Source organism: Protopterus annectens, chromosome 2.part0, assembly GCF_019279795.1.
Source record: "Protopterus annectens isolate FY-2018-M chromosome 2.part0, PAN1.0, whole genome shotgun sequence".
In the NCBI taxonomy this organism is placed as follows: domain Eukaryota; kingdom Metazoa; phylum Chordata; order Ceratodontiformes; family Protopteridae; genus Protopterus; species Protopterus annectens.
In genome coordinates this window covers 1,728,084,017-1,728,099,867 of record NC_056728.1, presented here as the reverse complement: position 1 = coordinate 1,728,099,867, position 15,851 = coordinate 1,728,084,017, and the positions used below count along the sequence as shown (strand labels likewise).

General features: G+C 38.9%; 1 protein-coding gene across 1 annotated transcript in view; it reads right to left on the bottom strand.

Moving 5' to 3' along the window:
* The window catches only part of EPHA8 (EPH receptor A8), a 2,987,396-nt gene that overhangs the window by 463,412 nt on the left and 2,508,133 nt on the right, over positions 1-15,851 (bottom strand). Inside the window, exon 10 of the mRNA XM_044061766.1 lies at positions 12,329-12,454. Coding sequence (XP_043917701.1) covers positions 12,329-12,454 — 126 coding nt within the window. The remainder of the gene's footprint in view (positions 1-12,328; positions 12,455-15,851) is intronic.

The following is a 15,851-nucleotide window of genomic DNA, read 5'->3' as shown; positions in this document are numbered from 1 at the left end:
CTATAGTACCCCACTGTCCATAGAAATGCTCTCATTTGTTTCTTTGTAACAGGAACTGGCCATGCTTGAATAACGTCTACCTTGACAGGTCCTGGCCAAATTTTACCACTTCCCACTCAGTGTCCTAAGTAAGTGAGCTCTGCAATACCCACATGACACTTACTGGATTTAATGGTTAATCTTGCCATACTTAATCTATCCAAGACCTCCCTCACATGCTGGTCTACAAATGCCCATACCATAGTCTTCAATATTAAGTTTAACCTTTCCAAAAGACAATTAGTCTGGGAATGGTAGGGGGTGGTCTCTGGATGTTTCACCCCACAACACTTCCACACACAAGTTAGTAGGTCTGACATGTAATTGGCACCTTGGTTAGTCAGTATTTCCTGTGGAAAACCTACCCTGCTGAAAATTTTTAGCAAAGCACTTGCCACCTTTTCTATATCAATTTCACCTGCAAATGGAATATTAGAGACTTTAGCTACAATTGGCAGATGATAGGCTCTATGCTCTACCAACTGCCACACTACCTCACCTTCCAGCCCTCCCTTAGGAGTCCATTTTCTATACACCAAACCTTTCTTCTCTGCCTTAATATCCCCTTCCCCAAGAAATGTCAGGGACTATAGCTAGAAGTGGTCAATGGTAGGCTCTAGGCTCTACCAACTGACATACTACCTCGCCTTCCAGCCCTCCTCCAGGAGTCCACTCTTTATGCAACAAACCTTTGTTCCCGTCCAAAAAAGAGACTCACAAGTGAAGAACAAGTACAGGGTAAGGTATCACCTCACAAAAAGCAAGAAACAGTCCAAAAAAGAGAGGTAGATACGCCACAACTATTGAAGCAAACCAGACAAACGAACGTAGAAAATAAAATCCTTTTATTCGAATAAGTAAGAGCTTTCACGTCACTTAGAATGCTTCATCAGACTTTAATAGAATAAAGAAAATTCAAATCACTTAAATATATGTAATACACCAATAAAACATCATTTTCATGTCACGTGTCTTTCAGATGAAATTACACCTCTTCCATTAAAAAGACAAGAGGGTCAAAAAGACATATTAATTATTATTAGAAATACACATAAAACACTTATAAAAACATATAAATATATTAACGTTTAAATGGCCTATCTAATAAAAATGGTTTCAATGATAACTTATCATTGAGACCATGACCTTTATCAGCTGCTAGCTTGATTATCCACCTAGCCTCAGTTTTTTCTGTATTGTTACCAATATTGCCTAACCTCTCTGTCTCTAACAACTGTCCTATCACCATAAATCCGAATGCATGTGTAGTATCATTTTGCAGAGTGTGTTTGGCTAGGGCGTTTCCCTCATTCTCCCTATGGATAGCATAGAGATGCTCCCTAACTCTCTCCCTCAGCGTCCTGTTTGTCTTACCTATATAAAAACTTTGACACTTTTTACATGAAGCCAGATAAATCACATTCCTAGACCTACAATCTGCATATTCATCAAATTCATATCTAACACCAGTGTCAGGATGTATAAATATATTAGAATTCATTATATACCCACATTGGTTACAACTGCGGCAGGCATATGTACCCTTTCTCTGGGAGGTAACCTTATTTCTAGGTATCTTATCATAACAAAGCAAACGTTTGAGGGACTTAGTATTCTTATAACTAAAGGCCGGTTTTTCTCCAACCAATACCTTAATATCATCATCCAGTTGCAAGATGTTCCAATGTCTCATAATAATATCGACAATGGAGGTGTTATTATTAGTAAAAGGAATAACAACCCTTCTTCTATTTCCTTTCTTCTCAACGGGTCGCTTATATGTATTGTCATTCCTTTTAATATAGGGTAATCTCGTCTGTTCTCGTTCCATGACATCTACCAAGTGAAAATCACTACTACAATAACCTCTATCCATAAAGTCACGTTCTATGGATACAACTGCTTCAGAAAAAACTTGATCATCACTAGTTATGTGTTAATAGCGTTTTATTTGATTTCTGACAATATTCATGTGTATATATGGGGGATGCATGCTACTCCTATGAAGGATGGCATTCCTCCTACATGGTTTCTTATACACTTCTGTCTCAAAAATGCCATCACATTTACTAAGTGTGACATCTAAAAAATCTATTTTATTCTGTGAGGCCGTGCTAGTTAGTGTAAGAAATGTGGTAGTTCCATTAATATAAGTAACAAAATCTTCTAAGCTTTCCAGATCACCTCCCCAAATCAGGAAAACGTCATCAACAAAATGTTTATAGTATTTAATATATCTAGAGAAACTCAGATGTTCCAATATATAGGCACTCTCCCAATACACTAACACAAGGTTAGCTTAAGAATTGGCACACGAAGTGCCCATGGCTACACCTTTGGTCTGAAGATAATATTCACTACCAAAAGTACACATTATAGCGGAGAATCATTTCCAATAGCATCGTAATTCTCATAATCTGACTGTTGTTCAACCCATCAAATGCAACCTCAAAAACCTTTGTTCCCATTTACAGACTCCCCTCTTCCTTGAACCTCAGGTGCTTCCTTAACTATCTCTCTCAAGCTTTGTACTGTAAGTTCGTAAATTGAGCCTGCCTCAACTGTACATATGCAACCCTCCCAAGCTCCTGTTCCACAGGAATCCTAGTATCTTCCAACAGCTGTACCTCACTGTCAATCTGGGTATCCCCTCTGTCCTTGCAGTTACCATGTCCAAGAGAACGTCAGTACCTCCCAGCTGCTGTGGCTCACTTTCAGACTTACTGTTACTAGATAGCACCTTCTCTGAAACAGCCACCATGCCAGTCCCAGCTTCAGGTATGAGATTGTTTTGAGTCCCCCCTGACTACTGGCCCTATATGCCTGTCTTCCACCTGACTATGTGTCATTGCATGCACACAAGGCACTGCATCATCACAGTCATTTCCTATCAGGACATCAGCAGGAATATTCTCAAACACAAGCTCCCCTTCCACAGGAAGCCTAGTCAGTTCTGACAGCTGTACCTCACTGTGACTCTGGGTACCACCTCTCACCTCCATCCTCACAGTCACTGTGTCCAAGGGACCATCAGTGCCCTCCAGCAGCTGTAGCTCACATTTGACTTACTGCTACCAGATAGCACCTTCTCTGAAACAGTCACTACACCAGTCCCAGCTTCAAGAATGAGATATTTCTGGGTCTCTCCCAGACTACTGGACCTACATGCCTTTCTCCAAGCCTGACTGCATGTCACGGCATATACACAAGATACATCATCAGAGTCATTCCCTATCAGGACATCTGCAGGGATATCCTTAAACACTTCTATTTGCTTGTTTCCTCTTCCACCCTCCCAGTCAAGATGAACCCTAGCCAAAGGTATTTGGAACAGGGTCCCTCCCAGTGCTTTGACTGGAGTGGACTGCCCAAGCAAGTACTGCTCTTCTCTAACCACTGCAGGCCTCACAATGGTTATATCAGAAGCTGTGTCTCTTTTAGCAGTTAGCAGTTTACCATCTATTAAGATAGGATATATATTTTGGTGATAATTTGGCACTCCAGTTGTTTCTAAACAACTTACCACTGTCAGTTTCTCATCTACACTTACTGGCTCCCTCACTTTCTGTTTCTCACCTTGCCTTGATGGACATTTGACTGCTATGTGTCCCCACTGGTTACACTTGAAACATCTAACCCCTAACTGTGCACTTGGATTAGTAGTTTCCCCCATTACCGGTGTACTCTGTTGGAGTGGTTTATACTGCCCCCATGGGTTCCCTCATGTCCATGTACAGCACTGGGTATCCCTTTCCTATGCACTGGTGCTCTGTTTGCCAAGTAGAGATCCCATTTTCTCCCCAACTCCTCTGCAGAATTGCACTCTCGGTCTGCTAACCAGACTCTCTTGTCATCAGGCAAAGTACTGAGGGCTTGTTCCCTCACCAAAAGGTCTGCCAATCCCTCAAAAGTGGTGACTTGTCACCAACTCTCCCATCTGTGAAAGTAAATAAGTACTTAATTCAGTAGTAAGTACACTTTCATCTGCTTTGCGTCTATGCTTATACAACTTTTTTTTCTATAAGCACCAGGTGTTAGTTTAAAACCAATCTAGAAGATAGTTCTTAAGTTTAACATAATTCAAACAGTCTACATCAGACAATTTTGACATGGCCTGAGCAGCTTTACTATGGAGTAAGGGAGCCAAGAGCTGAATCCAGAGCTCACGGTCAACATCATATTTTCTACATACCCACTCAAAAATATGAATAAAATTATCAAAGTCATTCCCATCCCTGTACTGAGGAAAAAGTTTACTGACCTTTATAGCTTCTGGGGTCTAGTTAGTCTCTTCCCCATTACCTCCATGACCCTCTCAAAGGGTAGGAAGCTCCACTTTAAGCCAACACTGCCTCTCATTCTCCTCATGCTGTCTCTCATTTTCCTGGCTTCAAAACATCTCACCTCCAGTTCATGTTGTCCGGCTTCCAGGTGCAGTTTCTCTTCTGATTCCAGTTTAAGACATTTGATTTCCAATTCATGATGATGCTGTCTCTCCTCAGCCTCCAGACATCTTATTCTGTCCCATTCAGCATCCTTCAGTTCCAGTCTCCTTAACTCTAGATGGATTCTCCAGTCTTCTAAAGAAAATGTGGACTTTCTTGTCGTGGCAGGCTGCACATCACCAACACCCAATTGGATATCCTCCAAATGACTGGTCTGAGCTGTGGCTGCAACCAAAGCTGAAATCATTGCTTCCTTGGTCAGGTTGGCATGTACCAATCCTTGGGTTTCACATACTTTAGCCAACTGGATCTTTGTCAGCTTGCTAAAATATTCGTCTGACATCCTTGCCTGCCATCCCTGACTACTGTCAAGAGTGCACACCTTAACAATAACTACCCACAGGCTACTGGAAGGAAATTAAAAATCCCACACCACTGGCACCAATTAATGTGACATCTGGCTATATCCCACCTGACTGCAACCAATTAAATGTGACGTACCTTACTATTCTGGGTCATTAACTAAGGAGCTTCAGTCATCACTACTGACTCCAATGTAAGATTGTCACTTAAACAGGAGTAATATGTCACAATGTCCCCCTAAGAGCACAACAGGAACACACACTATAATCAGGGACTGGACTGTATACTTTTGTCCACCCCTAATGTAACTCCTTATTACACACTTCAGAGCAATGTGCATTGGTTTAAGAACTCTGATACACTCACACTCAAAGTGAATTTAAATCTCACACATGCAAACACTTCGTGGAAAGACTGACATAGATTTACAGATGTGTACCTTTCCCAAAATAATTCTTCAGAGTGCCTTCATGCCCTTCTAAAGGGGTGTCCAGTTTATGAAAATTAAATATCAAAATAAAGGATAGCTATGACCAGAGGTGACCAGCCCTTGAAGGTGACCTGGGAAGTATCAAACAGGTATAAGCACTCACTCATCTCTAAAGAACACACTGATTTCCAGCCAGAATGTGAATTAATGAAAAGCAATAACAAGTAAAATGATTATAAGAATGTAAATCAATAGCTTTCAATAAACACCAGAAATCAGTCACCAGAAATGTAAAATTAAACTGTAAGATAGAAGTCCGTCATTGTAGAAAAACTCTATTTGAATAACTACACTTTCCTAATCTCACTACAGAATACTATCCCAATTTTAATTTAAAGCATAACAGCAAGGCAAAGGCAAGCTTACAGTTTTTGGTGGGTTATCTTGTCTTCGGGTATCACTGCACATGTAACTAACTGCAACTCTTCAAAAACAGCTGCTCTTCATTAACTGCCCAGCACTTGACTAACTATACAGCTTAACAGTCTCAACTGTCTTATTTTAAAAATAGCATTCATCTGTTTGAAAAGTTATTTTTCCTGTCAATCAGTTGTTCAAGCAATCACCTAGCAACCAGGAACATTCTAATGATGTCACCCACTGTTCAGCTGATTCTACACAGTTTGTATTTTAGAATCTCCCTCTCAAACATGCACAATTATAAATGTATCAAAACACTGACATATATTTTATTCTCTATAAACGGTGAAATACTCAACATTTAAAAGAAAAACTTACTTACTTGTTCACAATTAGACATGCTGGCATAAAATACAATTTAATCTGACAATATAAACAAATCTCCTGGCAGACATCCTAACACAGATGATTTTCATTTTCTTTACAGGTGTAACTAAAGAATGCCTTATGATTGTTTTTAGTTGAAGAAACTAATCTGGATCATAATTTGCTTTGGAGGACTTCACAAGAAGTCTTATTTGCTTGTTTAAGCTGAGGAGGGATTGTTTCCAGTTTGGGTGTGCTTCATCTTACTCTTAGACAGCAATTTATTCCTTTTATTGTAAAGACTGTTAATGGCAGTTGTCTACCTGACAGGCTTGCTCTTCCTTGAAGAGCTTGTTTTGGTCCTTTCCGGAACAGCCAAGTCAATGAGTTATACAGGTGTTTGTATAAAGCAATGGTGTAGAACTTGGCATAGTTTTCAGTTCCATCTGAGGAGGGAGGTGCAATGAAGCTATTTTCACCATCCCATAAGAGGTTATAATCTGCATTGGAAAAGTGTTTTAGTCTAGTTGCTGCTGTTGGGGGAGGGGGTCAGGTGTAATAGTTACTTCTAATAAGTCTGATTTGTGGTCAGATTCCACCAAGGAAGACCTCACAATGGGGGTGCTACAGTGGTACCCATATTGGTAAGCACCAGATCCAGGATTCACAAAACAGTACAAATTAATTTGCAAACAAAATTCATTAACCTCTGCAGGTGGTTAAATACAAATAAACTTCCACTAAACAGCACTAAGATTTTCCCCACAGTTCAGAAACTTTGACCACTAACTCATTTAACCACTTAGGATATGAAAGGTAGCTGTATCCCTTATATAAACCAACAAAGATATCAAGGTTTGACATTAAACCCTCTGCAGTCAATAAAGAAACATCAGATAACATTATGTTATTATATATCACTTTCTTAACACAACTGTAAGTATGGCCATAGAGTAAAACATTTAATTCCAAAGACTGAATATACTCTGCAACTTGTCTCCTTTCATTAATCCAACAACACTAAAAAGTACAAGTAGTTGAAAATAAGATATTTAGATTTTCTTTTCTAGTAAACAGAAATCATTAAAACTGCAGCCTAACTGAAAATACTCATTGGCATCCCATTGTAAACATAGCCTCCTTTCTACTTAAAACACTACTATTTAAAATTCTCACATTTGGCTTCTGCTCCCTTGTCAGAAGAATTCTGCAAATGAGAGAACCAAACTACTCCATCAGAAGTAGCCAATAATGCATCATCACTTTAATCAGCCAAAGACTCAAACTAGTCATTGGAGAGAATGCTTTGTCTAAAATAGGACTAGCTATGTGGAATCATCTACCAGCAGGAATACAAGCACAGACACCTTGCAATCATTTAAGAAAAACATTTAGAGTATTCCTTCATAAAGAATCCAAGTGCACCTGTTACTTGATACTGGCTAGTCCATTAATTTTCAACCCTATACTTTCAGTTTTGTAACTATCACAATTTATTTTACTTCTTTGTTAACTTGTATGCTGTGTTTCTTTTGCAAATATTACTAATTAATTATTTCTTCTTTTCTATAGCTTGTGTATTATAGTAGAAACGTTTTAACTTAAATCAGTATTACACTATAATGCCTTTATATCTGAAACTTTGCAGTTTAGTTATTTCTTAGTTGTTATAGGTTCTCAGATTCATAGGAGAATACTATGTTAACTGCTTTGAAGGGCCATTTTAAGCCTAGTCAATAATCCCAGATCAGAATCAAACCATATACCTTTTGTTCATGAAGTGAAAACCTTAACTATTATACCAAACCCACCCACCACATGATGCTTCTCTGCTATACATTGTGCCTGGGTCATGACTGTAAATGATCGGTAGCCCATAGTCACTTTTCTGATTATCAAACTTAAATAAATAAATGCACATCTCATCTCCCTGACAAGTATTCCACTCATTTGTGATCACCTCACATACTATGATCACAAATGAGTGAAATCCAAGCTGTTAATATTCACAAACAAAAAAAATCACAGAGTAAAAGTATTATTGCATTGAAGAAACGTCTAGTCCCAGCACTCTCCCCACCTCCTCAACTTTTATATACCAGTTCCACAACTGCATCATCATGGGGAAGAAGACGTCACTGGAACACAGGAATTTGAACTTCCAGCCAGAAGCACTTTAGCAATTGCATAAATGAGTCTCAATCACTAGAAATAAGCTTGGATCCATAGCTTCTCTTAAGATGTAGTTCTTTGTACTGAGAGAATTTGAATTAGTGTACTCTGTTATGTAGTTCAGGGTTTGATTCCTTCAGTAACCCAAGTCAAGTTACTTAACCAGGCAGTGCTCCCAGGTAACTCCCAAAATAAGGCACATGTATCTAACGATTAACCTATTAATAAATACACAGAAAAGAAATCCATTTATGTTTTAAACACACACACACACACACACACACACACACACACACACACACACATGTATATATATATATATATATATATATATATATATATACAGATATATATATATATTTATATATATATATATATAGAGAGAGAGAGAATGTGTGTGCTCGCATATATCTATCTATATTATATATATATATATATATATATATATATATATATATATATATATATATATATATATATACACACACACACACACACACACACAAATTTCTGTTAATACTGATATATGTTGGCTTTGGGTATTTTAGTCCACACTGAAGAAGTTTACAAGAAATGTGATGTAACTCTTAAAAAGAACTATATAGCAATAGCTAGATGTAATAAAGTCTGAAAAATAAAATGTAATAAAAATATAGCACTTGGCATATATATAAACTGAGGGTAATGCTACTCAATGCTAGAAGTCTAAATCTCAAAATGCTCTCACTCGAGGCACTCCTTAAAATGGAGAACATCGATATCTGTGCAGTGACTGAGACCTGGTTCAAGGCTCCAGAGAGCACACCTGCACTACCAGGCTATAACTTATACCACACTTTTCAGCCATGTAACCTGGACCGAAACATCAAAGGCGGAGGTGTGTCCATATTCATTAAGGATATCTACACCTCCAGGCTATTTGCTCAGCATAATGCATCCGAGGTTATCCAAGTGCAACTAACTCTGGGCAAAACTGCAATCCAAACTGTAGTTTGCTACAGATCCCCCACCATGCCCCAGGATTCCCACTACTCTTTTCTTGATGTACTGGAAATATTAGGGTTCAAACAAACACCCTAATAATGGGTGACTTCAACTACCCCACCACTAACTGGGAAAACTACTCATGTGCCAACTCCTTACCTCAACGGTTTCTGGAATTCAGAAAATACAATGCCCTGGATCAACTTATCCACACCCCCACCAGGGGCAACAATATCCTAGACCTAGTCATTACCAACATGAGTGACCGGTGTTCCACACCTGAAGTCAACTCTTCGTTGGTCCGATCCAACCATAAGCTAATCACCCTTGATATCCACATCCCGGACCTAACCCCCATTAAGGAAACCACAGAAAAAATGTCTCCAAAACCAACTTCATGCTTCTTAAGACAGAAGTGGTGAACTTCATGACACCAATGCAGATGGACAATACAGTTACAACTGCTGAATCCTGCACAAATGCACTCTATAAGCACTTACACGAGTGCATGGATCGTGCTATCCCAAACAGAACCAAGACACTATCCTCCAAAAAAAGGAAGCCAATCTGGTGGTCCCCTGCCATAAACAAACTGTACAACAGAAGGAAGAAACTGTTGCAAAAGAGAGTAAAATCCCATGGGTGGAGGAGCTCCATGGTCAGCCTCAGTAAGAAGCTTAGATCCATTATAAGATCCTCCAAAGCTAGCTACGAAAACAAAATCGCCACTAATTTCAAGGACAGCCACAAAACATTCTATAGCTATGTCAAAAATCTCGATGTTAACACCCAGATCTTCTCTGAGTTACAGCACAAAGGCATGAAAATTACAGAACCAACTGATATTGCCAACATCCTGGCAGATAGGTTCAGTGCTAACTTTACCCCCCTCTCACCCCCTAAAGGGCCCATATCTATACAGGAAGAATGCAGAGTCACTGTAATCACAACTACACAGTTAAAACTGCACTCTCTAAAGCAAAAAACACAGCATCTGTGGGACTGGACAACATCCCAGGCTGTGTTTTACATGAACTTCAGAATGAACTGACTTCCCACTTAAGCACCATGTTATAGCCTCGCATCAGGCTTTATGCCCACTGAATGGTGCACAGCAACAGTTATCCCAATCCACAAAGGGGGAGCCACCACTGATCCTGGGAACTATCGACCTATTAGCCTGACGAGCCTGGTGTGCAAGGCCATGGAACGTATCATCATGGAACTCATAAACAAAGACATTGGCAACCTCCAAACTCTGGATCCCACCCAGTTCGGGTTTGTGAAAGGCAGATCATGCCTCCTGAACCTGATTGACTTCTTTGAGGCAGTCACCAAAGCCGTAGATGAGGTTAGGTGCTTAACACAGCCTATCTTGACCTCGCCAAGGCTTTCAACACCATCCCCCATTCTGGAATTATAGCTAAATTCACTAAACTAGGTATAAATCCCTACATCACAAGATGGGTTACCAACTGGCTCACTGACAGAACTCACACTGTAAAAGTTGCAGACCCCAAATCTGACCTCAAAGCAGTGACAAGAGGAGTACCACAGGGTTCTGTCCTGAGACCTCTCCTGTTTGGTATCTACTTCTCTGTAGTACAGGCTAACACAGAAGACCTCTGGCTAACGAAGTTCACAGATGACAGCAAACTGGGAGCCATAGTCGAGTCCCCAAATGATGTGGACATCCTACAGAAAGGCCTCACTGAGACAGATGCCTGGTGTCAGAGCCATGGCCTCAAGCTCAATGCCAAAAAGTGCAGTGTCATCCCCTTTGGTAAAAACTCTGTACCCATGAACTACCACATAGGCAGCAATCTACTTAACACTGAATGCATGATAAGAGACCTTGGGACCCAGGTGGACAGTAGTCTCTCCTTTGATAGTCACATCACCATAGTAGTCAGGAAGTCCTTCTATGTGGCACACCTCATCATAAAAGGGTTCTCATCCAGGAAAAAAGAGGTCATTGTTCCTCTCTACCCGACACTCATTAGACCCATTACAGAGCACAATGCCCCTTTTGGAATGTACCTCACAAGACATCTGCAGCAGCTGGAAAGGCCACAGAAGAACCTCACAAAGAGGATTACTGGCTTCAAACAAATGCCTTGCACTGACCGACTCAAAAAACTCCAGTTTTACTCCATAGCATATCAACTACTCTGAGGTGATCTCTGCCTAACATATAAAGTTATGTCAAACCCAAAGCTGTTGGACATGCTACACCTAAAGAAATCCCAATCCATCCAAGCTAAATGCTCTAGGGACCTAAACCTTGTCACCACAATAAACAGGACATGCTGGAGGGATAGATTCCTGTCCCAGAGACTTCCCATACTCTGGAACAGGCTACCCATCTATGTCAAGCAAAGTTCTTCATTAGCACTCTTCAAGAAAAATCTTGATGAGTGGATGGGAAATAGGAAATACACCCTGGGGATCACTTCTGTGTCTCTGCTCGACAGTGGCACAGGAAAATAACTTCCTTGGGTGGCGTAAGCCAGGGAACCTTGTTGGCTAGGCTTATATAGGCTCTTGGGCCGATAGCCTAGTACCTACCTATGAACCTATAAACCTATATATATCTATATATATATATATATATATATATATATATATATATATATATATTTATATGTAAAAACCACGCTTACCCATGTTCGTGATCTTATACAAAAAAAATAGTGAAATGGGAAATACTTTGAAAGGAAATGTAGATTCTTTACAGGGTTGCTGGCCTTACATTCTATTACAAAATTTCAGTCTTAGAGGATCTCAGAAAGAAGATTAACTGTTTCATTAGAGTGACAGAAGCAAAGTGAGGTAGTTTCGATATTAAGTGATTATGCTCCATTGCTGCTAACCCTACGCACACTCCTCTGGGACATGCTGGCTGGTCTGCATCTTCCTGTTTGAGTAGGAATGCTTGGTGATGCAACACGTTCTCCTGGTACCTGATGCGGGGAAAAGCATGTCAAGGCAGCCCAGCTCTTGCTTTTACTCCCATGACCCTTTCTTGGTAAAGCAAATTACTGTATGAATGTACAGATGTAGCCATTGGCAAAACAAACACACAAATATGCACACATTGAAGACTTACCTGATCCAATCACTTTTTCAATTTTTATTCGAGAAGGCTCTATTTCTCTGGCAAGTTCATGGATGGTCTGGCATGGGTCTTCATAATTATGGGAATCAATGTAGAACTGTGACTCAGGAAAGCGAACTGTTGAAGAGGTAGAATAAAGTAATTAATTCTCAAAAATGTGAGAGTCATCAAGGCCTTGAAGTGAAGAAAATGATCTAGAAGTCCATATTTTAAATGCTTAACAGTAACTGTTTCTGTACTGCTGCCTAATAGTTAAAGTATTATTTTGTGAATAAATTATGGACTTCAGGCTAAGGAGTGAATCTTGTAGACACTGTCTTGAATGCTGTAATTGTCTAATTAGTTGTGTTAATCAAAATGATATTCTTGAAAATAAGAGATGATGAGGTTTTAATATCAGAGAAAATATAACATAAAACATACACAACTGGTAAGTTTGCAACAAAGCTGACAGCTAAGAAAATAATTGTTTCATCTGAAATTATGGGCTTGACAGAAATGATTAGTATGCAGTCTGGGTTACAATTTAAATAAGCATGACCTATCATCTTGTCCATCTAGGCCCAGGACCTGAATTTAAGAGCTGAGCAAAAAATTCAAGCAACCAGTTTATAGGCTCATGTAGGTGGCAAGAAAATTAAATCACTGTAGAGCAGTGTATGTCACCTTCCTAGATCTAAATGTATATAAATATATATATATCATTTCACCACAAAGGAAACATTTTAGACATTCAGCCAGATTTATAGATTATGTTATCTTATGATTTTATACTCAATTTGTACTGAAAATTTTCAAATGAAAACATCAAATTGTATAAGAAAATGTATATGAAAGATGTTAATGTTCCACCAACTGAGATATAACACATACAAACAATCTATGTATTCCATTAATTGAATATGGAAGGAAATTTGAAACAGACATGTCTCTTCTTGCAAATGATGTACTACTTCTTAGGAAACAGCTTGGGATTAGTGTTTCTCCTTGCTTCTGATGAGAGGATGACCAGCACTATTTCCATTACAAGACAGATATTACCTCCAGTAAACAACTCCAAATGCCATAGGTGCATTAGTTAGAAGACAGAATGACAGATATGTACTTTCCAACTGCCTCTGGGGCCAGCTTGGTTGAAATGAGCATGCAGAGACAATGAAGCTATTACCACATACTACTTAAACAAACTGATACAGTCTTTGAGAGATGTAGCTACACAATGTTATTGGAGGCAAAGCTCTCACAGATAGCCACCAGAAATAGCAAACAGGTTGCATGTAACACACAACACCACAGCAGATCTATCACTAAGATGCAGATGAAACGCATAGACCTATATATGGGCTGAGGCATTTAAAATAAAGTATCTATACTACAAAGACCTCCTAAATGTAAAAAAAGAAACAAATACCCTTATCAAAATCACAAACACTCAGCTAAGGTGACACTATTATGACAAGTATCTAAGACTCACACTGCCTCACCTCAAATGCACATAAGGCAGATCTCCCACATTCCAACATCCGAGTCATAGGTGACTTCACAGTGAGACAAACTGATTCACCACTCACCAGGCGAGTAAGGAAATTATCGCTATTAGCTGCCTATTGGGTGTCAAATTCCACCACATCACAATTTCACTCAATTCCTTGCATTACAAGTACACATGACACTGTTATAGTATACATGGGAGAAATTGACATTAGACATACCTTCCTGGACATTATGATGCGAGACATGATGGAGTTCTCAGAATATGTTACCCAGCCAGGGATGAACAAAGCTTTGAGCATCATTTTGTCATCACTGAGACTGATGCCACAATACAAACACAACAATAATAAATTTAACAATTGGCTAAGATTTTGGTGTCATTCATTGGGGGGGGGTATAGGAGGAGATGGTAGGCAGTCCTAACTGCTTTGTCAGGGATGACCTGCACTTAACTCCCCAAGACTTTCATATAGTGGATAAAGCCTTGTCCATCCCGTAGTGCCTTTTTTAGGCAATGTGAGTCTTCAAAACATCCAGCCAAACAAAACAGAATACAGACAACATAAAAGTATTGCTGCTGAATGACAGGACCATCAACAAACAAAACTTCAGTCCTTACAGTCACTGCTTAACTTGGAATACATTCATATATGCATCATAACAGAGAAATGGTTCGAGACCATTGTGAAGACAGCAATGCAGGGTTTCTACATCTACCATGCATTCATACCTTTAAATAATTTAAACACTCTATTCAAGTCAAAAGCAAAAAATAAATAAACAGAATGTCAACATATTATTGTGCATGCATAACCATGGAGTGTGCAAAAAAAAAAGGTATCCCTTGCTAACTATACATTCTGAGTCCAAAACAGCAAATAACCAATCCCCAGGAATACAGCAATCTCACACAATGGTTAACCATCTGTCTTGTCAACAAAACTGGGTCAGCAAGACAGATGCTGCCTTTAAATCCAGTCAGCATTATTAAGGACACATATATGAACACATGCATTTATATATATATATATATATATATATATATATATATATATATATATATATATATATATATATATATGTGTGTGTGTGTGTGTGTGTGTGTGTGTGTGTGTATATATATATATATATATATATATATATACACACACACAGACATACATATATATATATATATATATATATATATATATATATATATATATATATATATATATATATATATAGGGTCTATATTATATAGTCACATGAGCAAATTCATATGAGCGAGTTTCGAAACATCAACTATATTATAAAATTAAAAAGAAAAAAACTTACTTTACCGGTCTGAGTAGTGGGGCAAACCCCCCTGCACCCCCCACCCCCCTACTTAAATATGCCAACTCTGAGAACTCACTTCAGTGCTGAAAGGGAAAATTTCCCATTCTGCACATGAAAAGCCATTGACTTTCACCTTCGACCTTTCCAATGTTCGATCATATGATGTCGACCATCTATGATTCGAACATCGGAACGGTCGCTCATCTAATATAGACCCTATATCATATATACTTCCCACCTTCAATAATTCTCAGGTTTGAAGGTGGGAAGTTGAAAAGACATGATAGGGATGACCAGTACACCAGCAAATGTGGTAGATGTAAATACTGTCAATACATCAACAGTAATAAGATTACAAAATTGGAAAATTACAACAAAACTGCATGCCATGGCAAAAAAGGAAATTGTAACTCTATGCGGGTGATATACCTGGCTTCCTGTTCTTGTTGTCCGGCTTACTACATTGGCAAGACGGAAAGGAAGCTCAAGACCCGTATATACGAACACTTGTACAAAATCAATAAAGTAGACACAAAAAATGCATTAAGCAAACACATCAGTGAAAAGGGTCCCCTACACAGTTTCGCCTTTAAAATTATTGACAAAGTTGAGGTGAAAGTACATGGGGGTAATTGGAAAACAGGTTTGTCGTGTCTAGAGACTAAGTGGCAGATACTGTGTGATGCCACTTCATGGCCGG